Source organism: Paramacrobiotus metropolitanus, unplaced genomic scaffold, assembly GCF_019649055.1.
Source record: "Paramacrobiotus metropolitanus isolate TYO unplaced genomic scaffold, Prichtersi_v1.0 Parri_scaffold0000018, whole genome shotgun sequence".
Classification (NCBI taxonomy): domain Eukaryota; kingdom Metazoa; phylum Tardigrada; class Eutardigrada; order Parachela; family Macrobiotidae; genus Paramacrobiotus; species Paramacrobiotus metropolitanus.
The window spans coordinates 97,221-123,436 of NW_026570238.1; the positions used below are offsets into that span (position 1 = coordinate 97,221).

General features: G+C 41.0%; 3 protein-coding genes across 6 annotated transcripts; 2 read left to right on the forward strand and 1 right to left on the reverse strand.

Moving 5' to 3' along the window:
• Positions 1 to 113: 113 nt before the first annotated feature.
• Positions 114 to 13,720, reverse strand: LOC129585951 (vinculin-like). Of its 3 annotated transcripts, XM_055478884.1 has the most exons (18): positions 13,472 to 13,719; positions 13,236 to 13,357; positions 10,237 to 10,344; positions 9,740 to 10,057; positions 9,038 to 9,206; positions 8,702 to 8,856; positions 7,850 to 8,261; positions 7,379 to 7,687; positions 7,035 to 7,186; positions 6,580 to 6,955; positions 6,326 to 6,417; positions 5,744 to 5,837; positions 5,308 to 5,397; positions 4,446 to 4,701; positions 4,119 to 4,242; positions 2,914 to 3,004; positions 2,567 to 2,605; positions 114 to 861 (listed from the first exon to the last, which is right to left on the reverse strand). In XM_055478884.1, exons 2-18 carry the CDS (start codon positions 13,290 to 13,292, stop codon positions 695 to 697), a joined length of 3,009 nt encoding a protein of 1,002 aa, XP_055334859.1. In that variant the 5' UTR covers positions 13,293 to 13,357; positions 13,472 to 13,719; the 3' UTR covers positions 114 to 694. The 3 variants fall into 3 exon arrangements, with proteins under 3 accessions (XP_055334859.1, XP_055334860.1, XP_055334861.1); XM_055478885.1 differs by lacking the exon at positions 2,567 to 2,605 and having other exon boundaries at positions 13,472 to 13,720; XM_055478886.1 differs by lacking the exon at positions 5,308 to 5,397.
• LOC129585952 (uncharacterized) lies at positions 11,379 to 20,347 on the forward strand. Of its 2 annotated transcripts, none has more exons than XM_055478889.1 (7): positions 11,379 to 11,863; positions 17,108 to 17,265; positions 17,338 to 17,401; positions 17,909 to 18,020; positions 18,136 to 18,296; positions 18,454 to 18,896; positions 19,588 to 20,347. In XM_055478889.1, exons 2-7 carry the CDS (start codon positions 17,137 to 17,139, stop codon positions 19,723 to 19,725), a joined length of 1,047 nt encoding a protein of 348 aa, XP_055334864.1. In that variant the 5' UTR covers positions 11,379 to 11,863; positions 17,108 to 17,136; the 3' UTR covers positions 19,726 to 20,347. The 2 variants fall into 2 exon arrangements, with proteins under 2 accessions (XP_055334864.1, XP_055334863.1); XM_055478888.1 differs by lacking the exon at positions 11,379 to 11,863 and adding an exon at positions 16,595 to 16,973.
• Positions 20,348 to 21,042: 695 nt separating this feature from the next.
• LOC129585734 (trafficking protein particle complex subunit 13-like) lies at positions 21,043 to 26,114 on the forward strand. Its single transcript, XM_055478549.1, has 8 exons — positions 21,043 to 21,331; positions 21,723 to 21,918; positions 22,239 to 22,318; positions 22,395 to 22,536; positions 22,893 to 23,343; positions 23,634 to 23,734; positions 25,430 to 25,583; positions 25,671 to 26,114. The coding sequence occupies exons 1-8, from the start codon at positions 21,268 to 21,270 to the stop codon at positions 25,752 to 25,754; spliced, it is 1,272 nt and encodes a 423-aa protein (XP_055334524.1). The 5' UTR covers positions 21,043 to 21,267; the 3' UTR covers positions 25,755 to 26,114.
• The last annotated feature ends 102 nt before the right edge of the window (positions 26,115 to 26,216 follow it).

Here is a 26,216-nt window from a genome sequence, read left to right on the forward strand (position 1 = left end):
AGTGCAACAATGCAAAGTGCAACCTCTGCGTCATGTAGTCTGATTTGTCAAAAAAGTCTGGATTATGATATCCAAAGGTACATCGATGACGCCAAAAATTTGGGCGACAAATCTGAAAAAACAGGTTTTATTACGAACGCATTGGTCCGTCAGTCGGCTAAGAAAAACATTCACAAATAAAACGGAGACTGCCGGATAAAAACAGCACGGAAAATTTACCTAAAAAGAATCAAACATAACTCTACCCCAAACCGCAATGCCACATATACAAGCCAAATACACACAGCTAACGTCACATTACTGAAAACTGACTTGAAACAGAATAAAACTTAAAATTTAAAACATTAAAATTTTTTACGACTCATCACTAATGTATGTGACATTGTGTATATTTAAAGTATATAATAATCTAAATTCAGTAAAAGCAAAAGTTAGAAATGGTCAACCGGGTTACAAAGAAAAAACAACAGAGAAGATCACGCCATTAAACGAAATCAGTAGAAAATTAGTGTAAACCATCCTACAAATCTATAGTTTTCTATTTCTCAAAGGCAAACATCCCGATCGCAAATTAAGTAAGCGTCTTGTCTTCCCTCACAAGTCAGAATATCGTTTAATAAAAGGTCCGCGTAACCGTATGTGTGGCAGTTGAGTAACTGTCGTTGTTGTTGCGCCCCGCATGATCCCGGCTTGTCTACGTGTACCATGGACGTTTGCGCACCCAGCGCAGGGTGTAACCCGAGTCAGTGCGCATTTTGATTGATGCTCCCTCGGCCACACGCACCACATCCTTAACCGACTGCATGAGATTCTGCGCATTACCAACCAACATTTCCGTAGCTTCTTGATCCTCCTCCGAACCTGACAACAAAATATGCATCCACAAACTGCACTACCGACGTAAATAAATTTCATATGCACAAGCGTCACATGCCCTACAACATACTCATCCCGTGTCTAGTACAAACACCCAAAAAAAGCTGTAAACAGCTCCATGCAGTGGAGCGGAAAGAGCAATATGAGGTGGAAAAGTTAATTGGCATTTTCAACTCGGCAAAAATAGCTAAAAATAACGAGACAACACACGAAACAGCGCTGCAGCATTGAAAGGCCAACATTAATGAAAATTGAATCACAGTTGTGACGGGATGAAATATGAAAGGATTGTCATGCAAATTACATGTTACGAAGATGACAATAGAATACAAGAGAGGAAAATACGTACTGAATCCAATCACCGTGCCTGGGAGAAGTGCAGCATGAATAAAACGCACAAGTAAACAGATTATGTCAGTCGCGTTATTTTTATATGCTTACGAATGCCACGGTCACAGCGTCTCACAAGTTCACAACACATTAAAAAAACGGAAAAGCAATCATTGAGTTACAGACAAAGGTCATTTATTTAAAATTAGACAAATGCTGTTAAAAAATGTTACAAATACTAACACGATCTTTTCCATAAACCAAGCGATGTGCGATAACGTGATTACAACTCGACCGGAATGTAGCATTATTAACCGACAATTACATGGCGGAAAAACAACTGCTCCAAACCTCAAAATACAATTACGAAACATCCGGACCGTGGCATATCTTAAAAAGGCAAGCCATATGTTAGTAGCACACACACAGAAGACAGAGTTTGAAACCACAATTGAGTGACAGATAGTCCCGACAAGACCAGTGTCAGTGCAGCGGATTAATCGGCATGAAAAATCATGAAGGGAAGTGTTTCCGGTTAGTGCTAGATGAAACAGTTTCTTTCATGGCCAGCAAGGTCAAATAACCGCACAGCTAATTATGCCAACCACTCCCTAGCATTAGTCGTCAAATTAGCTATGCTCGAGACAAATATTCGGGTTATTAGCCAAACCATCTAACTTGTTTACAAGAATTTAATATAGAGTTCACGAGAATATTTGGATGCTGTTAGTGTGCGGCGTTCGATCAGCGAAGAGTAGTGCGCAGAAAAACGGAGCAAGCGTGTTAGTGCTTTGAGCCCTTTTTTTGGCAGATATTGTGATCTTCAGGTGCGATACAAGGATTTTCCGAGATTCTAAAGTGTAGTCCGATATTAGTAGTCCTTATTCTTTCTTGATTTACAGTAGTATACACTGTACCTTTCCGAAACTGTTTCACATACCTCTCCGCCAGGTTAACCTATCCAAAACTGCACTAGCCTCGCTTTCATTTTTTTCAAAAATTTTACCATTTCAAAAAATACAATATATTCGAAATATGCATGTAACAAAGCTGAGTCAACAATAAACATCGAACAAATATCGGAGGCTTTCACCGGGTCATAACGACCTTCAGGGCCAATCATAAACATGTTTTTCGCTAGTAGACAACTCGTTCTACCATCACCCCCTTTTCTTTGGTACGAGTAGTAAAAGCCATTTCACTTCTTCAAACGCTGTTGACCAATTTAAATGACTGTTCAAAATTCAAATCAAGGAAGCTGTCTTCCATATTCACACCAAGAACTCTCGTAAAAATCCTTGCACGCACCAATAACCCCAGAGAGAGAAATATGAAGTACAAGAAGAGTGAAAATAATTACCGGCTTGGATTTCACTGCCATCTGGGCTGGGGACGGGTTCTAGAGGAAAAAGAAACGGACTTATTCAATTATAGATTATGTGCACGTACACACATAATGAGAACAAATATGTGCACGCCGCCACTGTTCGGTCGCGAAGCATGAGCGAAAAAATCGATTGTGGATTGGATTATAATGCCGACACGATTAGTGGGTATACACTGGACTGTAAAATGTCAAACAAATTAACCCGCACATGTGCTGGGATGTAACTGTGGTTTTCATATATTCTCCTGTGTGCTGCTGACGGCCATGGTCGTCTCTGTTCATATTCACCACCACTATAAAACACTCACGACACAGCTTACCTTGTGCTCCCAGCATCGTGGCCTTGACAGTTGATAGAATCTTCAGTTGTGTGCCGATTGTCGGGATGCGTTCGCAGACTTGAAGGAGCGCCTGTGGATAAAAGCACATAACACGTAAGCCGTGACCTTATCAAAGCTTATGTCGTCGATCAAATTTATTAATAAGCTCGCTGGGGAAATGACGACTTTGACGGCCAATAAAGAATTAACGGACAATACAAAATTATCAAGGCCTCATTTCCCGCATTGTATACTCCTAATCGATTCGTCGTTGCATGGGACAACAAACAAACAGGCGGATTAATCAAAGTGCAAGGGTTTACTGGACTGCTTAATCCCATTTAAAACCGATTCGCGCTTAAACGGGGTTATCTATTTGGGCAACGCAAGACTATGTCGCCCAGCTTCCGGCACAAATACAAATGTTTTAATGCGTTCCTCTCCCAGCCTGCGTAAGCGTCCCATATTTCCTTATGGACCTAATACAATTCTAATAGAACAAATCGACATTAATTTAACATGTCATCTAATATCAAATCAAAATCGTTTTTGGAGAATCTCAAACTAAATCACAGAAATTCGATTTAGAAAGCAAATAATTGTCAGGAAAAACGGACAAATTAGTGAGGAACAGTTTACACAAAAGCCAGAAATACCCATAGCTCGCGGAAAAATTATACTGCACTCATACGTTACTTATGCGTACTCAACTAGTTTTTGTAAACGTTAAACCTGGGACAGTTTCAGTTTATGATTAATATATATTCGACGCACTATATAACGCTAGGATCCACAGAAAGGTACCTGCACAAAAAAACATTTCGAGTGCGAAAGTGTTCAGAGGACTCAGTTATGACAAACTGAAATCACCCACGCAGACAAAACAGATTTTTAAAAGCAGACACGTCTAACCAGATATACCGTTTGTCAGTATGTGTGCTGCAACAAGCCAAAACTGTTGCAACTTGCAACAGTCTTCGTGTTCGCTCCGGTCACACCATCAACCAGACAGGGTCAAAAAATGTTGAAGAAGGTCAATCGTTAAGTAACATTTAAGTGCAGTATCACGTACAGCATAGCAGTTCATTTAAAATTACCACTATGTTAAAAGTTTTTAAAAAAGTTTTGATCTGAAGGTTCGGGTTCGTCTTTGTACAAAAATACACGCGGCAGAATAATAGGTAGCAAATGCCTTGCCAACGTACCGTTCTCATTCGCTTATCAGTGCATTCCCGTGCCAGTTTTTTAGCGGCGCGAGTAACCTCCTCGGATGCGGCGGCGATCTGCTTGGCACAGTCAATCAGATCCTTCTTGTTACCACCCTCTCCACTGTAAAAACTCAAATTATGATAGCCAGCAGCCAGTTCCAATGAGACGAACAGTGCAAACAACCAACGGCTAGACTGAAGCCAACTACCACGTTTTGGTCTCACTAAATAATATAACAAGCATTCCCGGGATGGCTGATGTACGGCAATAACAAAACCACGTGTAACACAATAAAGGTCACTTCTGATAACCCTTTTCCTTACCGAACCAGTTGACTTAGACGGGCCATGAGCAGGGCCATACGCTTAGCAGCGGCAATAATCTCGTTGTCCTTACTGGACCATTGACGGATGTCCTGATGCAGACCGTAAGCGGCCTGCAGAATGGGCTGGTTATCCATGGGGACGGGGAAGTCGAAATCGCCTTCATCATCGGTTTCGAACTCTGAGCGATGACCACTGGATGGTGGGGGAGGTCGCGGCGGAGCACCGCCATGGGGAGGCTGAGGTCGAGGCGGAGCTAAGGAAAAATTGCATAATTACGGACTGCCTCGCAAATCTCTACTACAGTTTATTACTCCAGCAGACAATAACAAGCAAGACACATGGATGCTTCGAACATTCAACGAGCAACGTACGTTAATGTCATTACATTGTAAATTACGATCGTATCAACATAGGGCACTCTGCACTCATTCTACAATCAAAATAAAAGCCGCAGTTTGTATAAGCCGCATACTGGGTGTCACATTAGCACAGTTCACTTTTTATGGATGGAACCTGATTAAAAACAAACACGGCTCGTATGCAAATGATGTGGTTATGAACGGTTATTGATTCACACTTTCGCACGTTGCCACCATTTCCGCAGCGCCACTAAGTAGGCTTTCGTAACTCATAAAAAGCAAAAAAGAAGCAAAACTATTGACATACAGTTGGGAGCCATTAGGGACCGGTTTGTCAGAAAGGTTTGTAAATGGCTGCATGCAAATTTCAGTTCACATAAAAGTATTTACAAAAATAATGCCGATGCAAAGGTTTCTGCACGATTTTTCGCGGGAATAAAACATACACAAGACAGACACCCAAAACACAGGTTAGTATACGGATAACGCCCATATACTACCTTCATCCCTATGGAAGTCTGTTGGTTTGGGTGGAGGTTGGGGTGCAATTTTGTGATCACTACTGTAGCCATGTGGGCCACCACGACGATCTGGAAGCAAGCGTCAAAGATAATAACCAATATCAGGTGAAACCTAAGTTCTAGGATTTCCATTTACATCATTTCCGGTCACAAGCAGCATACTGCAACGACTGACTGGCATCCCATAAGGTTCATGACTTCTCACCCACAATCTACTCTAATGGTAAGATTACAGTAATCCAGCAATGTTTCCCAACGAAGTACAGTAACACACGGTGCTGCACACTCGCACAGAGTCGTGCTCTAAAACCGTCTAACGCCGGTGCCCGGCACCCAGTATTTATAAAACGGTAAACGGATAAAGTGCGCGGTGAAAACAATCTACGGACCGAGATTACGTAACGCGTTGACTTACCGATATTTAAATTACTTAGATCAGGTGCAGGTGGAAGCGGTGGGGGAGCATACGGCGTAACCGCCTCACGAAGTTTGCCCACAGCGTCCAGTAACTAAAAAAGTAACAGGTTAAAAAAGCTGATATTCATAAAGAGTTATAACTTCGCAACTAATGGCACAAACTATCCTCCATAAATGACAATCCCAGTGCATCTGCTTAATCTTGTGCACAAAGAACGACAATACTGCATGACGGTTATTTTATAAATGATGGAAATCGGTGCATTACAAAATCCAGAAGTTTATGAAATGCCCTTACACACTCCTGATGCAGATGTATCAATGTGCTACCAACAACCAACAGGGACATATCCGTTGCAGTCTTACACAGTCGAACAAAACCCAACAAAATTGTAAATTTTCTAAAGGTTTCAACACAAAATAGTTAACTATACAACGAAGTTTTAGTTCGGTCTATTTAAATCTCCTCAACTACGATCACAATTTTTTGAAGGCTTTTTTTCACACTTAGGGCTCCGTTAGGCATACTTCTACACAATACTCGCCATTAGCAAAAGATAATTAAGTATGTACTACGTACATGCTTGTTGGAATTCCTCCACTGATTTCCGGCAGCAACATTCTGCGGATTAGCAGCCACTTCCTTGGCATCTTGTACCATGGGAGCAATAGCTGAAAATTAATATAAAATTTAGCAAAATATAAAAACCTCCATATACCAGAGTAAAATGCGCGCAGATATTCGCTATCTAAACTTTCTGGGAAACGCTACTGATTCAGCATCAGCTGGTTAGAATTCGTTGCGTTGCTTCATATCGTACATCCAAATTTTACCTCCTTGCACGCGATCAGCAGCTGTGTTGATTTTATTGATAAAACTAGGATCTTCGGAGTTGTCGGCCTCCCGTTTCCCGATCATCAGAGCTCGATTGGCTAAGCGTGCAATGGCTGACGTGTTGTCCACCATTTTCTGTGGGTTGTTCTGCACAATAGCATCCTCGCACAATTTTGCATGACGCCGCATAGCTTCTTCGATGGCTTTTAGATGTCCGGCACTGTCCATCTGATCGTCCACTAAATTGCGCATGGCTTGCATTCCATCGGCGAACTGTTTGCGAAGATTTTCAAAATGCTCATCAGCAGCCTTATTCGTGGGATATTCCATGCGAATCTTGCCAGCGTTGACTAGTTGCGGCGTAAGGCTTTCGATCTGAAAAAAAACCATCAACAAAATAACCATCGCGCCAACAAGCCCCACATTGTGCAGTAAATGATAATATGTTGCGTACATGGTTAGCCGCGTTCATAAGGCCCTCCACTGCGCGTTTGTTTTGATTGGAACCTCCGGCCGCCACCATGCGCGCTGTGTCCGCTGCACGCAGAGCATGTTCGGTCAGATTGCGAGCCTTATCGTGGAAGTTTCCTTCCCGATTGGGAGTTCCTGCAAGAACCTTGTAAAGAACCGCATATCGAATGCCGGTAATTTTTACTTGGCATAATAACGTTAATACAATATGCAATACGCAGCCATAATAGAAGCCAGTGCGGTATAAGCCTAATTTTTTCCATTTTCGAAGTAAGAATTTTTCTATTATGTCAAACTTAAACCGATTCTAACTATCGTAGTTCACACCTTCTGGCGCCAAAACGGCATCGGTGAATTGTTTGAGCGGTGTATTGATATCCACAAAATCTTCCACCACACGCTGAAGCAGAGCGCTCTGGATTTTGTTTTTCAGCTCATCCAGTTTATCATTGAGTTTCTGAGCGATAGCTTTGGCTTGCGGTGAATTTCCTTCACCGCGACGCACCAAGTCAGCCAGCTGCCCGGCTAACTGGTCCACTTCGTCGCACAAACGCACCAGATCCGTGCGATGGGGTTCCGGACACTGTTTCGCAATGCGACGACCTTCCTCCGTGATCTGCCGAATGGCGCTTTGTCCTACAAAGATGTAAAACTTTAACAATTTCAAAAATATTTTTAAAAAGAGAACATCATCAATTTACATCTGCATACAACTGCGTGTTCAGGATACAAATCAGAAAGGAAACGAAAGACACGGTAGTATCTGACTGTACCCAGTAAAATTTATAACCGATTTACCTAAGCCCTTGTCGTCAACCCACGGAGCATTGAGCCACCGTTTGGCTTGTTCCAATTTGCCCAGGATCGTATGAGCCGGCTGCTGGATGCCACTGCGCTCAGCATTCTGGATAGCCCGGGCGCACATTCTCGAAAGGTCACCTAGACGTTGGCCAATTCCGCGGGCCAGCGATTCGGCTTGCGGTGAAGTGCCTTTGCCTTCGGCTCGGAGCTCCGATAACGAATCCACCATGTTGGAGATGTCGGCCACCGCTTTGCGAATAGCGTCACGATCCGCCGGTAGACAACGTTCGGCGATTCGCAGCGCATGCTCCAAGATCTGTCGGAGGGACTTCTCACCCACTCCACCTTTGAGTGCACGCGGATCCGCTAACCAATCTTGTGCCGCCTGCATCTTGCTCTCGATTCCGCTCTGTGAGCAGTTAGGTATTAGCAATATAACAAAAGACATGCATTACGCTGAAATACATGCAAAAAAAATTAATAAACTAGGCAAAACCACCCCGTTAACCTGCTACCTAGGATGCCAGCAGTCCCAGCACGCAGACGTAAGAAAACTTTTTTCAGATCGTCAATCTCCCTGCTCATTTTAGAATAGAAAAGAAACGTTCAAATATAATTTACAGGAAATTAATTCACCATTGCCATTTGCAAGATTTTGAAAATTTCATTTTACCGGCTACTCAACGTAAATAAAAAAAACTTCTGGCAACTCTAGACATCGCTTCAGCCTATGAAAAACTGGATACCGCATGCACAGCTGTCTTGAAGACATTCGCATGCCTGTGCGTAATCGGACCCACAACAAAATATGCAGCAAACGTATTGGTCGTTAAGAAATTTATGACTTACAAGTGCTTTACGCATAACCGCCAGATCATCGGCATCCCATTCGTCTTCATCGTAGGTAGTCAGTTGCAACACTCGGACGATTTCGTTAATTTCATCTGTCATCCGCTGAGCAAGATAATTTCGATTTTCCGCCGCTTCTTCGATGCCTTTACCACCTAAATCACTGCTACCGTCAACATGCCATTCATATCACAGCCAGTAAAATATCTTTGCTATATTTACGAGCTAAACGCCCATCGCACCTCTGGCACGATTCATAAAAGCAGTATTTAGCGCATTTGTATACAGATGTCACGATAGATCATTAGCAGCGGAAACGGACAACAGCTGACGAACCTTGCTGGAGAATCTGAATGAAGATCTTCATGCTGCAAATTAGGATAGGAGCCAATGATTTGACAGAATCCAGGCAGCGTATAAGAATTTCCCGATGGGGCTGGTGCGTCAGTTCTTTCTGGCGAGCGTCAACTTCGTGGGAAACTTTGGTCAGGCAAGGGCTCAGATCCTACAATGGTGCCACACTGCGCACTCGTAATCATCATAATGTGCCGACTAAAATAACCCGTTATTTTCTGTTCACGAGAAGGTTAAGAAGACTCACATTAAATTATTTTTATGAACAGACGCTTTTCTTTCTTGTGTATTCAAAGTTAGTTAACTTATGCCATAGTCAGTTAAAATGCCATAACAATCGCTTCGAACCCAGTATTTAACATTCTGAAGTAATATTACAGCGTAAATATTATAAAAAACAGCTAAAACGATAAGACATCGACTAGATTTTGACATAAAGTACAAGCCGGTAATGCCTGCCGGATATGGAGAAATTTGTGGAGTGTAAAACAATGTACTATGTACAGCGTACAGTATGTACAGTAGCACTAGCAAACAGATCTAGGGTAGAGGCTTTACCACGATCAGATACCACACCACGCACGAGAAATCATCGATGTGTGTAGTATAAAATGTGTTTATTAATATTGGTTTATAGGACAGGAGCGGATTCGGCTTTAGGTTTATGTCTGTAATTAAATTCACCTTAACAAATTGCACCAGATCTTCCATGCTCTCAATCACTTCCGCCACGGCCAAATAATCCAGCACTTTCTTACATTCGCGGATGATCTTCCTCACTTCTGATTCATCGAAGCACAACAGTAGCGAACTGGTGCCCTGTAGAATGCCGCGGGCGCCGTCAATGAGCAGTCGGCGCGCCTGTTTGGAATACGGATCGGCCTTGATCATATCGGAAGACTTCTCCAACGTCTTGGAGGCTTCCGTCACGCGGCGTAAGGATGCTGGCATATCTTGCTTTAGAATCAGATCGTCGCTGTGGTTAATCGTCTCATGTCCAACCTGAAAAAAGGAACTCAAACTGCTAAAAAATTATGCCAAAGGCCGGTAAAAATATATTCCTAATGCATCTCTTAGCTTAGCTCTTTTAAAATAAACACAGGCAAGTTAAGAGTGTCGTATTGGCTTTTTCTGTCAGAAAGCTTCAGCACGTAATATGATAGCAACCAGTGCCGACTTACCCGCACGAGATTCTCCACCGCCTTGCTGACCGCTTGTACTGGCTTTTCCAGATCCGGCATGGCCCCGCCATCTTCAGCTTCTTCATGGAGGATGACCAAGCGTGACACCTACATAAGAAAATTAGTGCATCACTTGGATTATTGCCCAGTAAAAGCGTCGCAGTATCTCCGATAATCCAATCACTCTTTTCGACAGTGTTTTTTATGTTCAAACAGCTATTTGAGTGACATACTTCGGAATAATAATACCGTACAAGGAATACCTATCGAAGCGTTGTACAGCACTATAACTGCATGGTACACACCGTCTAGAGGCTAGTTTATTACCGATGTATCACGGCTTCCATTCTGCTAATCAAACTTATCTGTATTTTTACTGGCGCAATTACGTACACTTGGGAGTAATAAATTGTTGACCATTTTGCCAACGCAAAATTCTCCTCATTTGTTTGTCGGGTGACCAATGTCCGTTTGTGCAAATTTTTACAGAGCCGCCCTAAACGACTGTCTCGCTCATACGAGTCATGTGTAATGTAACAATGTAATCCATACTATCTGATAATAGAAATAATATCATTCAGAATGCTAATTGTTCGTACTTCGTAATATACCACCTCCGAAATTTTGAGTATGACAGTAATTTGCTCGACTTCATGCGCAGTCAAGATTGCCGCATCTAGCCATCAGCAGCACAGTTTTTAGCTGTTGAACTCTACTATGGTGAAAACAACGTATGTGTGAACTTTTTAAAGCCCTGCGTCAAGGATGACTTGCGTTAATACGGGAACCGGGAAGAACACAACAGGATTCTCCAGACTAGCTCGAGCGTTGACCTCCATAATAACGCTATTGCAGCGAGTAAGTATTCACTTGTTGTATGTAAAGTATTTGAAGGCCATATGGCGCACGATCGTTCATCCTTGTTCTATGTACATAGAACAAGGATGATCTGTGTTCCCCGCTAGGGAACAGCGTAAAGCGACAAAGGATACGACCGCTATGATTGGTTAGCGCACCGGGCACGTGCACCCTTCAGGACGCTTAGTGCTTCCTACTGGCTACTTCCGAATGAGCACGTATTGTGCAGCTGATCAGAGATCACTGTTCCGATGCTGCGGTAGAACTTCAAATGTTGATACGCTTGTTTACAAAAGGTTTACAGTAAGTACATTTTGCATGTTGCCCGCACTGTAAAAATTACTGTGATACCTGCTTCTGATCATAGAGATGATGCCGAATTTATGCATCACCAAGTGCTTCCATTACGTCAATGCCATTCCATGAGATAGATTGATATTACGGTCAGACCGGTCCAGTTCCTCTAATATTATTACAGGCTTTACAGCGCAATCATCCTGCAATCTTTCCATTGAAAAGAAAGAAGAACAACAGCCAAGCTTCACGCTACTCTGACTAATGTTCTGGAACTGTTGAGCGTGTGATCTGGATTGCTGCCTTGTACTGTGCTGTTGTCAGAAATCATTCATATTTCTCCGGGACGTCGCGTTATTCTATCCTCACGCTGTGGAGCAGCCGTTTCCCTCCTTGTGATATCTAATTGTTGATTTTCTTTCCACATCGCTACCTTCAGCTTCGTTAAAACTGGCGACAACGGTCACTTTTGACAGTAAGTTCTGCTGAAGTCCTATGCAGTGACGCAGCCTACGACGATCGATACGCATCGGGTAGCTCTAACAGCGAAGAGCGGATGCGGTTGTATTCCTTTAGTTCGTTAACATATCAAAGCGTAGTTTCTTCTGCAGCCACTATCTCTAATCATTAGTCATCCTTTTTTCGTACTAATGTGCCAAACAGCGGTAGCATCACAGAAGTTCAAACTATCGAATGCGCAAGTGACATTTGGCAAGTTTACGCTATGCGCATGGTGGGGTAAAAATCAACATCTGCAGCAGGTTATTTTGCGTGTACACTGTACAGTGGTACTGTGGTACGTACACAAGGATGGGTATTTTGAGCCAAGATTATTTTAGTAATAAAATATAAACCAGTGCATCCATTATAATGCGCTTTTTATTATAGGAGGGCGTTACAGTAGGAAACCTTAAGGAAATTATTATAAGACAAAATATCATTCTAAAATTATTTATTCTTGAATATCATGGCTTCAGGTCGAGGACGATTTTGTTTTTTCCACGCAATAGAGCCTGAGTAATAACACCATTGCCGCGCAAGTGCATATGTACTGTATTTGGTACCCGTGGTTCGATATTCAGTGCACTGTGCATCGGTTTTATGCCGGTGGGTTTCTATTTTTTAACACTGTACAGAATTTTTTAAAAAATATTGGAGCGCGGGAAAACAAAAAGTAAACGTAGTCATTCGAACAAAACATTTGCCGTCTTAAACCAGCTGGATTTCTCTCACACTTTAAAAGCAATACAATTAATACTTATAATAATGCATTTTTAAATTTCTAATGGAAAAGTTGTGTGAATTCATTGCAGTTACTGAGTTGCATTCGGTCAGATTGAATTCGTATATTTTTAGGTAAGCTTTTTCCATAAGTTTGTTTTAAAATAAACTGCAAAAATAAGTTAGTAATGACCGAAATTCAAATTTATCATTTTCAACAAGTCACAGAAATATATATTGCGCAAAATTCAGCGCCGTATAAATAATTAAATATATAGCCACTTTGGTGAAATATAATTTTGTACAGTTGTTAGTTGCTGCCAATTTTTTTTATTAACCAAAATAGTATGAAAATATGACAGATACATGTACGTCAAGCAGCACTGACAATGAATGGGCTTCTGGTTGATAAGCTTGAACGGGACGTGGACTATTTTGGGCGTTTTCGTAGTTCGCACAGGCGCAAAAGAAGTCCTATAATATCATATTTTTTCCTTTAATCCAGTTCCATGGATTAATACTTAATAATATGAAGCAATATCAGCCCGGGGAAAGTTTCGCCATACTCAAGCTACGTATTTGGACTCAGAAGCGGTAGAACGCTGTCTGCGAATAAAAAGAATTACCTGGCTGGCTACCGGTTCAAGGATGCTTTCGATGGTTTTTGTATGAAAAACCGGCATGGTTACAGGTGTTTCAGATCGTTTTCAAATCCAGACTGTCACGATCGAACGCTGCGTTTATTCCTCTAGAAAATAATCGATGATTGATATTAATCCACACAGACAGGGCGAAAATAGTCCGCGAAAGCGGCCAGCCTTCGCAGCAAGCAGATTAGATTATTGGGATGGATCTTACGTACGAAATAGCTTGCACAGCTGATGGCCCACAGAATCCCGTAGATATCAGAAACACGCAATATAGCGCTATGTGGGCCTTCACAGGGAGAACCAAAAATCTTTCTCGCGTGGTCTCCTTCTTTTAGATCTGTCCACGGGCAAGTTGGTAAAGGATGTTCCACCTTGTGCACTGTGCAGTACGATGTGCACTACAATATTACTACTCTATGTTGCCGTTTGTGTCTAGTCCGTCAGAAGTCAAAACATACCCGGCTGCATTCAATATGTTCGCTCGCTCCTCTCCAGTGCTCATAGTTACAACAAGCAAGTACACGAGAGATGAGATTCGGCTTTTCATTGGCGTAGTGGGCGGGAAATGTGCTTCGTGTTTGCATTTTTAATTTTTTCTTGTTGAACACAAGTAATCATTTTAGTCGTGATTACTCATTGCAGAAGCAGTGGTAGTAGCAGCAACCTTTTTAATCAAAAAAGGAAACAGTGAGACACGTATAACTATGTAGTTACCGCACTTACTAACTTATTACATCCGTACACCGGCATAACTCATAAGAAAATGACCATAGCTTTTGTGGTGCGCAGTGCACGTTGCAGAATAATGCTGTTTAGTGTTTACCGGATTTTGTTGCACTTGAAAGCGCTAACAAAACCTGAAAGCGTTATAAATAATTTAAATACTGTGAGCGTTTTTTTTAAAATTTATGTGCAATTTATTCGGTGTGGTTACGGTTATAAAGTTTCGAACACGGGTCGAAAAATAAGTAAGACTGGATCGGTGCGAATTGTGAAAGTGGACTGCAGTCGGGTTAAAGCAAAATCGTTAATTAATACGAATATTATTTGTGAGTTGTGGTCACCTCTTGAACATATAAATAATATAATATGTGGAAATTGACAGATATCTTGGCCTCGAATTTGAATAATGGTATTTGTTATTTGTCATTGCGGCATGGATTATGTATCTGTATATCCAATGACTGAAAGGTCTTTAAAACTGATGGTAAATAAGGAGCATACTGATGTAAAACCGAATCTGGTACCTTGGTCGTGTAGCGCACAACTGCCGGAACTGCCGTACTCAGCGATTTTGCCCGAGTACGTAGCTGTTATTGACTTGTAACCGCACACGGCCATAAAAGGAAGTGACAAACGGCTTCTTAAACTTACTCATGTAACCCGAACGTTAACTGGTTTGGTCTTCGGAAATGATTTTGTGGGCAGTGCGCCGGTCCAGTCGGTGCCATACAACAGCCCACGTACTGTAGTGTATACTGTGTACATTTATTGATTTGATGTACTGAAGAATTGCATTGTTGAGGTTTTTCCTTTAGTCAAAGTGCTAAAATATATAACATGCTGATTGCGATTGGCAATCGTTGGAATTAATGGTATTGCTCCTACATGTAATGAAGAGTGGCTACCCATTCGTCATAATTTTGTGGTGTATGTTGGAACTGGTTTAAAATTTGAATGTACAAAAATATATATACTACTACTCGTAGTAGTCTAGTACAGTAGTTGGGGTGATTGCTTGTGTGAATACAACTCATTAATTTTTTTGTGTGCCGTTGGAAAAATAAAAAAATGTGGAGTAGATTATGGATTAGAGATAAAGAAATCAGAAATTCTGTCTTTCCATGGTTTTTTCATATGGTCTGTGGTGTCGCAACTTTTCCAGATGTAAAATTGATTCGATGTTCCACGTAGTTAGGTAATACCGGTAGGGCGGTAGCTATGTTCAGTATTTTGCCTAATTGTGCAGTACGAATAGGCAGCTGGACGGTGGACGGCGATGCGAGTGGTGTCCATAGTTTTGGATGCGAGATATATATGTAATTGGTCCATTATATAGACATGATTTTACTTAAAAAGTTTCGAGGAAGGGGAGGGTTCAGAAACCTGGATGGGAACAACATTAAGTAGAATTCCGTAAAACTTCGGTGCTCAGGTGTCATAGTTTACATGCTCAAAATTGATATGATTAAGAGAGAAGTCGAAGTCGAGGGAGAAAAGAGGCAGAAAAAGCGAAAATATAGATACTTACTTCGTGTATTGTGTCTCAGCCTCCTGTGGTTGATACAGTTCCCAGTGTGATGACCCAGAGTGCTTAGTCTAAGTGCGAAACTAGCGAACCGCTCTTTTTTTGTAAATTATTGCTGCAAGAACTGAACATGAGAAGGTTTCTTACATTTTACTTTTTAGCAACCTTTATGCAAAGCTGTACTTATTTTTATTTATCGTCCAACGAAGCTTGATCTCCTCTGAATGTGAGAACGGAACGTAAAATTTGGTGACAAAAATTTCATAAATTCTTATAATTTACCCGTTAATATAATGTTACCTGTTATGTAATAATGCTTGTATATTACCTGTTAATAAATTGCAAATATAGTACTTACTGGCTACTGCAGCTGGATCTTGGAGCTTCGGCGAGAAACTCTAGTCCAAACTGCACGAATTATCGATGGCATGTTTTGGTGTAAACTTTATTGTGGTTTATACTTTTTTTATTAAGTGGCTATGTTAATCGTAACCTGGCTTGCTTGAAGCTTTCCGTAAAGCTAACAGGAGTATTTTAAAGAAATTCGAAGTGAAAAAAACGCGCGCGCGAACTGTGTGGTAAATACTGTATTTACACAAGTTTAAGAGCCACCAAAATGGCGGACGCCGTAAACAATAGCGTGGACTTTTTTGTGGCTCTTAAACTTGTGTACAGTAATACAAATCACAGTAATACAGTAACACAGTAATACTTGTGTACAGTAATACAGTAATACAAATCCAAATATGTACAGGCGTTTCCCATATTACTGGACACTGGATATTCTACGGATATTGTCATATTAATTTTCACTTTGATGTTTTGGACGTTAAATTTTTGGCGTTAATAGTATGTACATATTCCGTTGTTGCTTACAATTAAATACGGTAGCTACATGTTTCAACTTGTATTAAAGGAAGGAACTTATTTTACTTAACATGTAAACTGGGTGAAGTTAGAAATTTCAATATAGCGGCATTCACGTGCTACCCATGTGCGAGCTGCGTGATCACTTTAAAAATCATAATATAGAGTCATTCACTGTGCCATCCGCTTTACCACAGTATTTAGGATCGTCTGCTCTCTGTAGAGTGCTGCAACAGTGTAGTCAGGAGCTTGTAAAGTGCAAAACCAAACCCATAATTATTTAACTTGCTCTGTATTGACTTTCATACCAGTTTATTACGCAGGCTACGAATGCTGTGTTCAGCTACGATGCTGCGAACGTGAACGGCTCGTGGGTATTCGTTTGTCGTTTTCTGGCTTATTCGTTAAGGAACTATCGTTGTTTAAAAGGCGAACACTCTTTTGAAGGGTGTTTCTGTTTTATCCATACGTGCATTGCCCGTAGGAGTCATTTCCTTGTGGCTCTCGATCATATATAAAGAATCAGGCTGCGAATTATTATTGCTGCTGGTCGGAATAGTCGCAAAAACAGCTGCAGATGACTTCGCATACTGTTTCAAGTTAGTAACTTAAAGTTTTAATTTTGATTATTATGAACGATATCGTCATCATTGCACATGATCTGCATTTGGTGTTATTGTCCCGAGGCTGCGTTAGTGATTGTTGAATTTGTTCAGAATCGAATCATTTTTAGGACAAAGTAGTACGGCAAGTACGGGCAGCATGGTGGGGATGAGAAAACTCAGCTTCGGATACTCGGAGGAGCGTCCTTATTTGGATTGTGCCATCCCTGATTGCCCAAGGGATGGAATACGCGTTCGAGTTTGTTATGCGGGGTTATGTTATGTTCCGGTAAGTCGAAAAGCACGAGAGTTGTATTTTGATTGACTTTTCATCGCTTAGTGTGTTTTCCTTATTTATTAGTCCATCAGTAACTCTCCATTGCGTAAAGGATGTGCTGGATACAGAAACGGAAATTTTTTCGAAGGTACAACAAGTAACTACAGTTTTATGTATGCAGCTTCAGATATGATGCTGTTTAATCGTATCACTTTTAACTAGGTATCTGTGTTCCAGCTCTAAAATAGTGAGTAAAATTTTTTTGCGTTATACTTCGTATCTCGTAGTAAGAAAATCTGAGGAGATTAGCCCATTCCGCGCCCATAGTAAACTGTTATTGTGTGCGGTGGTTTAGTTTCTTGCACTGTGCGATACTGTAGTGATTTAATACTTTGTATTCATAAATATTCCCTGCTCTGATGGTGAGTTGTTCGTTCAATTGACGGATTTTTTGGACGGACTAATTATAAGTGCTAAACAATAATCGCCATTTGCCAGGAAGAAAGTGTTGCTTCCGCAAGGCAGATAGATGATATACTTATCATTATTACGTACATATCTGGTACAACTGTGCAGTAACTGAGTTTTTCTTCAACAGTTTCGTGTTGCTCGTTGTTTGCGTTTTTCACGGTTATCTTCTTATTTTGGATTTTAGGGTTTGAAATTTCTGGAGTGATTGAATGTATCGGTGAAAGTGTCCTGACTCACGATCTGTCCGTGGGGGACCCGGTGGCTGTTTTTCCAGATGCCGAAATCACAGAACAAGGGTAAACAAAACGATTTGTACAGTACCTGATTTGTGAATACCGGAGCAGTGATTACTAACAATTGTTAACATTCTAACAGTAAGCTGATAATTAAACCATAGTAATTGTGCCTTAGATATGCGGATTTCGTTGTCGTCAGGAAGTTGAATAACATAGTCAAACTTCCCTCCTCGATCAGCCTTGCCGTGGGGGCTATGTTACCCACTGGAGGCACACTGGCCATGTCCACAGTTATACATTGTCAGAAATACTTGGAAGAAGTTGTCAATGCAAAAGGTAAATGTTGTTCCAGAGCGTTACTAAATCGTTAATCTTGCAATTTAAAGAATTTTTTTAAAGAACAGCAGCGTTTATTGAGCTCTGCTGATTTGTCATTTTTGTGTTAAAAAGGCCTGAAGACAGCTTTGTTAACACGTGCTTCCTTTCGTTGAAGGGCATTGTAACATCGTGATCTTTGGGGCCGGTTCACTGACGCATTGGCTGATCCGTCTGCTGCGGTACTCTCACAGTCGGATTGCCGACCGCATTCATATTATTGTTGCGTCGGACGATTGGGAGGGTTTGAAGATAGCACAAAAGCTTGGTGCGGAAGAGGTGTTGTTTCTGGGAGAAGATTGCCATGAGCAGGTTTTAGTGGAGCGAATGAAAGGCTACGTACGGGGTGGCATTCAAATGTCCATATGTCTGGCCCACGATGAACGCCTGCAAAAGCGTTCAGCGGGATGTCTTATGGACGGTGGAGTGCTGGTCATACCAGAATTCTCATTGACGGCGGAAAGTGATCTGGTGGAAAACAAGCAGCTAAGGATTGTTGAAGTCCCTAAAGGAACTGCTGAAGATCTTCGTACGCTGGTGCGAATCATCAGCCAGGGCCAGGTATAAAAGTGCAATACAGATAGTCTAACCACGGTAAATAGGAATTTATCTCTTTTATACCGTGATCTAACCATTAACCAGATTGTTCTACCTACACGACATGCATTTACATTTTACGCTCGTTAATGGAAGTCTGTTTTCCTAATTTCCGTTAACGATTACCTACGGCTTCGTGTTTAGCCTTTTCTAAAAACGGATAACGACCGCTAAATTGTTCATACTGATTTTAACTTATCTTCACCGGATTTTACACAATGTACAGTTACCTTTTTTTGAATTTCCTGCTGCGTAATACAGCTGATTAATGGGTTACTGAAACTCTGCCAACTTATATCCTGAAGGTCGCATTATTATTCTTGCTAATATTGCTAATATTTCCTCTCACGTGTTACAAGGGGTTTGATAACGTTGTGTAATCACGATTTATAGACTGGTGTTAGTTGTCGCTCTCGTAACAAATGCCATACAGCGTGTGCATATTGCACTCCATCAACATGGAGTTCAAAGAACTCGCTCGATCAGAAATTTTCGCGGCATTCTGTGTATCTAATCTGTGGACCTCATTGTCCCTGGTTTGAACATAAAACTGCTGTCATGTTATCGATTCTGGCAGCGTTAATATTCTCCGGTTGTGACAAAAAAGAATATTCGAAGTTGGGGTTGACAAGTTGACAGCGTTTGTTTTTTACAGAGCCTGCAGGCCAATCAACCTGCCTACAAAATTTATCCGGTTGAGTCGTCTCAGAGGATTTTTGAGGAGATGCAAATGTCGGACATCAACGAACGTCCGGTGTTGGAATTCGAGACAGCTGACAGCGTGTTTACGTAGTACTGTTGATTCCAGCGCCTCATCTCAACTACATTCAAGCGCTCTGTATTTTGTTCCCCATTAGTTCAGCTTTGATCGCATTGTGATATCCTCATTGATCGCCATTTATCTCTGGTGCGTCTTTATATGGTGGATAAGGTGGAGTTCCTACGTACTTACACGAGGAGTCCCTGAATCGCGGAAGTGTTTAGCGCTACGAGCACTCTCGAGTATTGCCGGTTAATCTGGGTTGCACCAAAAATCAGCAGTGATTTTTCTCTGTTCGGAGATTCAGCTTATTATTATCTCCCGTTGGTTATTTAGACCGGAGATTGGATAATGCTTTTTGGGAAAAATGAATAGGCAAACTAACGCGTGTGGAGATAAGACTCTTTAGGTTTTAAATATTATATCTGTTAAAGTTGCTGGTGGTCAACCTTTTGTCGGTTTTGAGTGTGGAATTTGGCACGAAAATGAAAACGCTGTGCAGGCCGCGGATATGTATGATCTACGCTACGCTTGCATGTGTATTGATACTGATGGTTATGCTGCTGTCGATGCTACCTAGGACCTACTATTTACTGTTGTGAAATTTGTTGTTGCTTGAAGTGTAAAAAAAATGTGAAAAATAATCCGGCGCAGTCCAGTTGTGCGAACTTTGTAGAAGATTCTTGCAAAAAAACAGCGCATTTTTATTTCAAAACCGAGGTACACATGTGCCAATAAAAGAAAACCATTACTACAAGCAAGCGAAAAAGCTACACTTTACAACAGCCAGAGTTAATTTAGCTTTTCCGGTTCGCCAATTGTACCCATAAAAAGTTGCAAAAAAATTACTCTCAGAGCTCACCGCAAACATACACTGCTAACTGTTCTTTGTATTTATCGTATAGATGTAACCTGATTATACTTTGCATACATCGTAACACACAAAATTCTTTTTGGAGTATAAAACGCTTTTAATGTAAGTGACCTCATATCAGAATTCTTACAGTCACTGTAGCTGCAAACAGGATAGTGGTTTCTAAAACCACATGGTTGTAGCCATTTCATTATTTTTGGAGCAGCTCCTTTTAAGCTATAATTTTCATTAATTTTATTGCAGTAGTTAAGTAATATAGCACAGTGATGTATTTTGAGGCAAGCAGGCACGGCATGAACCGCAGAAATAAAGTAAATTTTCGATTGAAAGTGCCTAAACAATTAAAATTTTTGAGACAGATTGCTTAAAATTTTAAATTGTTAAGACGTGGAAAAAAGAATTGTACCGATCGACTGCTCGTCCGCCGCCATGAGGAGGATGCACCGTGCACTGCATTTTTGGAATCTAAAATTACAGTAACACGTATCAAAAAATGTTATGTAAATCCAGTGCAATCTGGAAGTTCACAAACGCAAACGCTATGTGTATTTGGTTAGTTCATTCTCTGTTCTTTATTTTTCACACGGATTAGGTGGGAAACTGTTGGTATCTTCGTTACTGGTACGCTGGTAGTTGTAGTCAGCTGTGGAGCCATCTGCTCCGTATCGTTCGGTTTTTGCGAGTAGGTCGACGGCAGCAGTATGGCTTTGTCGCAAAATATTCCACCGGATGCAAAAGAGCCGAATCAGTGCCTGAATATGAAAGGTAAATTGTGCCACACATAGAAACTGGGCACTTTGAGCTCTAGGTACCTACTACCACCTACCCGTCACCCCGTTACCCCGATGCGGACCTATTGGGAAGAAATTGTCTGAATTCTGGGCGCATATGACATATCCGGATATCCCTAGACGCAGGAGCAGGCCGTATTCATGTAGATTTTCCATGGGTAGATGTCCAGCAATTGCTTTACTTATGGATTGCTCCCTGCAGTCTGCACTATGTATTATAACGTAACATATGCGGTATTGATAATTATAACATATGGTTGTTATAACAATTTATCATAGTAAGTGGTTAGTTATAAAAATATGAGTTATATGTGAGAATTTTTATGTATTCGAATTTTTGATAAAATAAGTATGTTTTTTATTAGTGCTCCGATTGTTGAAACCTTCCTTCATTCAGTCCGGATCAATGATGTATGAGGATGGAGGGGAAATTGATGTGTATAAGTGGATCAAGGATCGTAAAATCGCAGCATTTGGTCAGGAGGCCATAGCTTCGGATGATCTCTTTAAAGAGCAGCAGTTTTCGCTGACGGAAGAATTGGTTTTACCGCAGTCATTTGGGTAAAAGCTGAACCATAAGTAATAAATTATCTTCATATTTTTCGTTTCGGATTCGGAACTATCACGGTTAATTAAAGAAGGATTTTCGAAATTTCCTTCCTTATTTCACCATTTTAGAAAAGCTGTGAAATAATTGAAGGATAATTGAAAAATTCAGTAATTATGCGATTAAAAAATGTATGTGTGATATATCGCATTTGCCGAGCTGATTTTCAGGAAGTGGACCGCCTTTTCGCTTGATTTTTAGCATATGACAGAAAACGTGACTCATGAAGCACTTCGGATGATCAGTATTTAATTTAAATGTTTTTTTCTTGTAGGGCCATGTTTCTGGGACAGTATCTGCACTGTTACGCATGTGTCAGTAATATTACTAACTCTGCCGTTCGGGACATTACAGGTACTTTGGAGTGATTTCCAGTTTATGACAAATTTGCTTGATTGAATTTGCACGAATTTGTCCCTTCTCATTCCAGTAAAACTTGAGTTCCAAGTGCAATCCGCTGCTGCCGGGCGATCGGAGATGGTTCTTAATGAAGGGAAGCAGTTTCTGCTGGAACCACAACAAACATTTGACTTCATCATTAACAAAGAAATTCGTGATCTTGGATCGCACATGTAAGACAGAGTGATAAGCACTCGCGTTTTCGGGAGAGAGAGAGACAGAGAGCATAAAGATCGAAAACTGTTCTTAACATAAAGTGTGTAAGTTTTTGAAACTGGCAAGTAATGTAATCTGCTACGGATACTTCGAAATTGTTTGCTTTTTAATTTAGGTATGTATTTTGGTTCGTAAATTGTCTTCGTTTTCTGGTTCAGGTTATTAGTTTCAAATTGTATCATATTGTGTCAGGTTTTATTGTTAGTGTAACTGAGCTTGCCAGAGGCTTGTACTCAAATTACGGTACTCATTGTCGAGTGTTTTGCTAATGCATCACTGCATCAGAGTTGAGAATCCAGAGTTGAGTTTATAGGATGATTGCCAGTATTACCTATTCCAATCCCCTAAATCCCTTAGAACGAGTGAATTTGAAGAAATGTTTCCGGTACAGCGTGGCTCGACCAATGGATTTTAAGAATAAATTTGTTAGTTTGCCGGATGGGGGATATTTCGGCGAGTTTAACATTCAGAATTTGACCAACACCAGTATTGTCCTTGAAACTGTCAGGATGATCACTTCTCCTGAATACACATCGGAAGAGGTAACACTGCCTCTTTATCAACATCCACTGGATACTTTGAATATGCGGAGCTTCCTGGGACCCAATGATTCGCGACAGTTCGTGTTTCGAATACGGTTGACCGATCGAACTCGAACAGGGGAAATCCTGAAATCCTCCACGTCTCCCGGCAGAGTGGAAATTTTATGGCGAACACGCATGGGTGATCTAGGAAAGGTTACAACATCACCGTTGAATCGAGCCGTAAGTGGTGTCTGCATCATAATATTTCATATTTGCATACTTGCAAAAGATCCAACGTTTGACGCTTTTAAATGATGATCCAAGTTTTTTTATCAGAAATCTATTCCGTCGAGAGCTGTTCTTAACATCGAAAGATCGAAAACTGTTCTTAACATAAAGTGTGTAAGTTTTTGAAACTGGCAAGTAATGTAATCTGCTACGGATACTTCGAAATCCGTAGCTTTGAATATGCGGAGCTTCCTGGGACCCGTAAGCTTCATTACCGTAAGATGACCGTGTATATATTCCAGGTACCTGATTTTCGGGACATTTTCGTAACCCTGGCCAATCGACCTGCCAAAGTTGAACTTTACAAAGCTTTTGCGGTAACGGTGGCTGTTTTTTCCCTTGGGTAAGTTAATTTTTGTAGTTTGCGGGTAAAAGGACTGAATGATTTACCTTTTTTAGCTTTCTATACACTAGCGAAGAACTGCATGATCGAAAAGCTAGAGCGTAATTATAGCGGTTACAGTTATAGATTTCAGTCTGCTTAATATTTAACCCTCCAGCGGGCGGTACCCGACGGAGTGCGGGTTTCCTTTTGAAAATCGGGATTTCCCGATGAAAAAAATCAATTAAGAAAGGGAATTTTTTGTAAGCTTGTGCTGACCATAGGTCAGCCGTGGTGACTAGGGTGTTTGCCAACGCCAATGCCCACGGACAGTCTACAGCATAAAAACGTTTAATTTTGTAATACATAGACGAACGGAAATTACCTAAAAGCAATAACTGTACCAAATAGAACAAAAAAAGCACTTTAAAACAAGAGTATAGTAGTGGTCAACAAGGTGACCACTGGTCAGTAAAAAATTAAAAACTTCCAGATTCCGTTACCATGTATTTTGACCACTATTACAGATAGAATATAGGAAATAAAAATGCTAACAATTTTCCTCTCCCAAAACTTTCATTATACTCTCATAATTATAAGACTGCACGAAGCATTGTTCTGCATTTCTGGCACGCATAGCCGCCTTTATACTGCCGCGCTTGCATTTTTCTTTGGTGTGGCCGCAAGTGCCAGTGTCTAAAATGCGGCGCGGATAGTCCAGCTGCAGTGGTCATTGGCGTAAACTGAGAGTTAGTGGTCACTAGCACTTTTTCGAACGCATTAGCGACCGGAAGAAACTAGTTAGGCTGCCGCAAAGGTCAAAATCACCAACGTCACGTGCACGTACAGTGTACAGTTACTGTAGTTTTCAACCGCCCGAGATAGATCAAAACTCATTTTTTCTGCAAAGCTGCGCCGCTCTCGCATGTCCAAACGATCCATCAATATGTAGAAACGCGGTAAAGCGCACGGTGTTGTACCGCCATTTTACAACTATTGTTATTGCAGTGACGGTAGATTTACAATCAGGACTACCGTGTTCGGTTTCCCTAAGCGTTCTGTTTTCCTGAAGCAGCCAAATTTAGAGGCGATTTTGGTTTTCGCCGACCGCCCGTGGTGTTGATACGCGAAAGCGTTTTTCACAAGCTTCCGATCAACAAAATCGCGTGACGCATGTTTTGCGTACGAACCGACAGTACTTAACTTGATCTGCCTACGTGATATAGAGAAGCAGTCGAAATTGCACCCGCCTGTGTATCTGAGACACTTCATGGGCAATGGTGTTGGCACGCAACACAAGTTTTTGACGGACTGTGGTCTTCCACTGTTCAACTTACAGAACCCGTGTTAGTCAATTTTCGATAGAACGTTGTTAATTGTACCTTGTTGATTTATCTGCGGTTTAATTATTCATCCACTAATTAGTTAATTAGCAAGACGTACGAGAGCTTGGAAAGTCCGAGATTAGCCATTTTCGGGCAACGGTCATTTGTGATTGGCTTGAGATGCAAGTTTGAATTATGTTTTTACTGCTACTTTAAAGTCTCTAATTGCTAATTATGCTAATTAATATTCATTAACTGTTCGCAATCACTGGGGAAAAAATTCAGAAAACCATGTTGCGCCCTGACGCCAATGCCCGTCAACGGGTTAATTAAGAAAGAACTTAGAAATATTCTGATGAATGAATTTGTTTTATGTAGACCTGTTTTGCAGTACTCGGCCTATGGAGTTTGTTCTGAAATTGCCTGATCAACATGATCGGGCTTTTGCCTGGTGTGGCATTTCTGGTCGTGCGGTTGGTAGTGTTGCTCCAGGAGGGGTTTTAGAGTTTCCGCTTCCTGTTGTCCCTTGTAGTGTGGGACTGCATGTAAGTTTTTTAGTGTGATTTTTTAGCGCATGACTGTCGTTCACACGTAGCGTTTGATGAGCAACCCATAAGTATAATTTTTTTCAGTTATTTCCAAGATTCCAACTGATCGATATCCTTTCCGGACAGCGCTACGACTCTGAAGATCTCGCCGAAATTTTTGTGGAGTGATTCCTGCCGGTGTTTGAAATACTTTTCTATTTTACCAGAAGTTTAATCACTGACCCACTTTGCTGGGTTTATTGCACACCGTACAAACTGAATACGAGTGCCGGTATTGTTACTGCTTGGTAGCTGACCTTTTTGTTGAAATTTTTATAGTTTTGAGCTAGTGTATGTAAAGTGACCAAATACGGCATTGCATCTTCCGCACATGTAATTAAAATTACGTTGTTCCATTATGCTTTTATTTAATATTTTGTTAATATTATTTTAATGAATTAATTGGTTGAGTTAACATTTTAAGTGATGTTTACCCAGGGACTGTGAGAGGAGCGAAAACTGTACGAGAATTCGTTACAGTTACTCGATATTTGTTCTCTCATTATCTGAAGTGACATAAAAGTACATACGTAACTAACCGTAAATGTTTTACAGTACTTACATCAAGTTACCTGCCAGAAAACGAGTAAA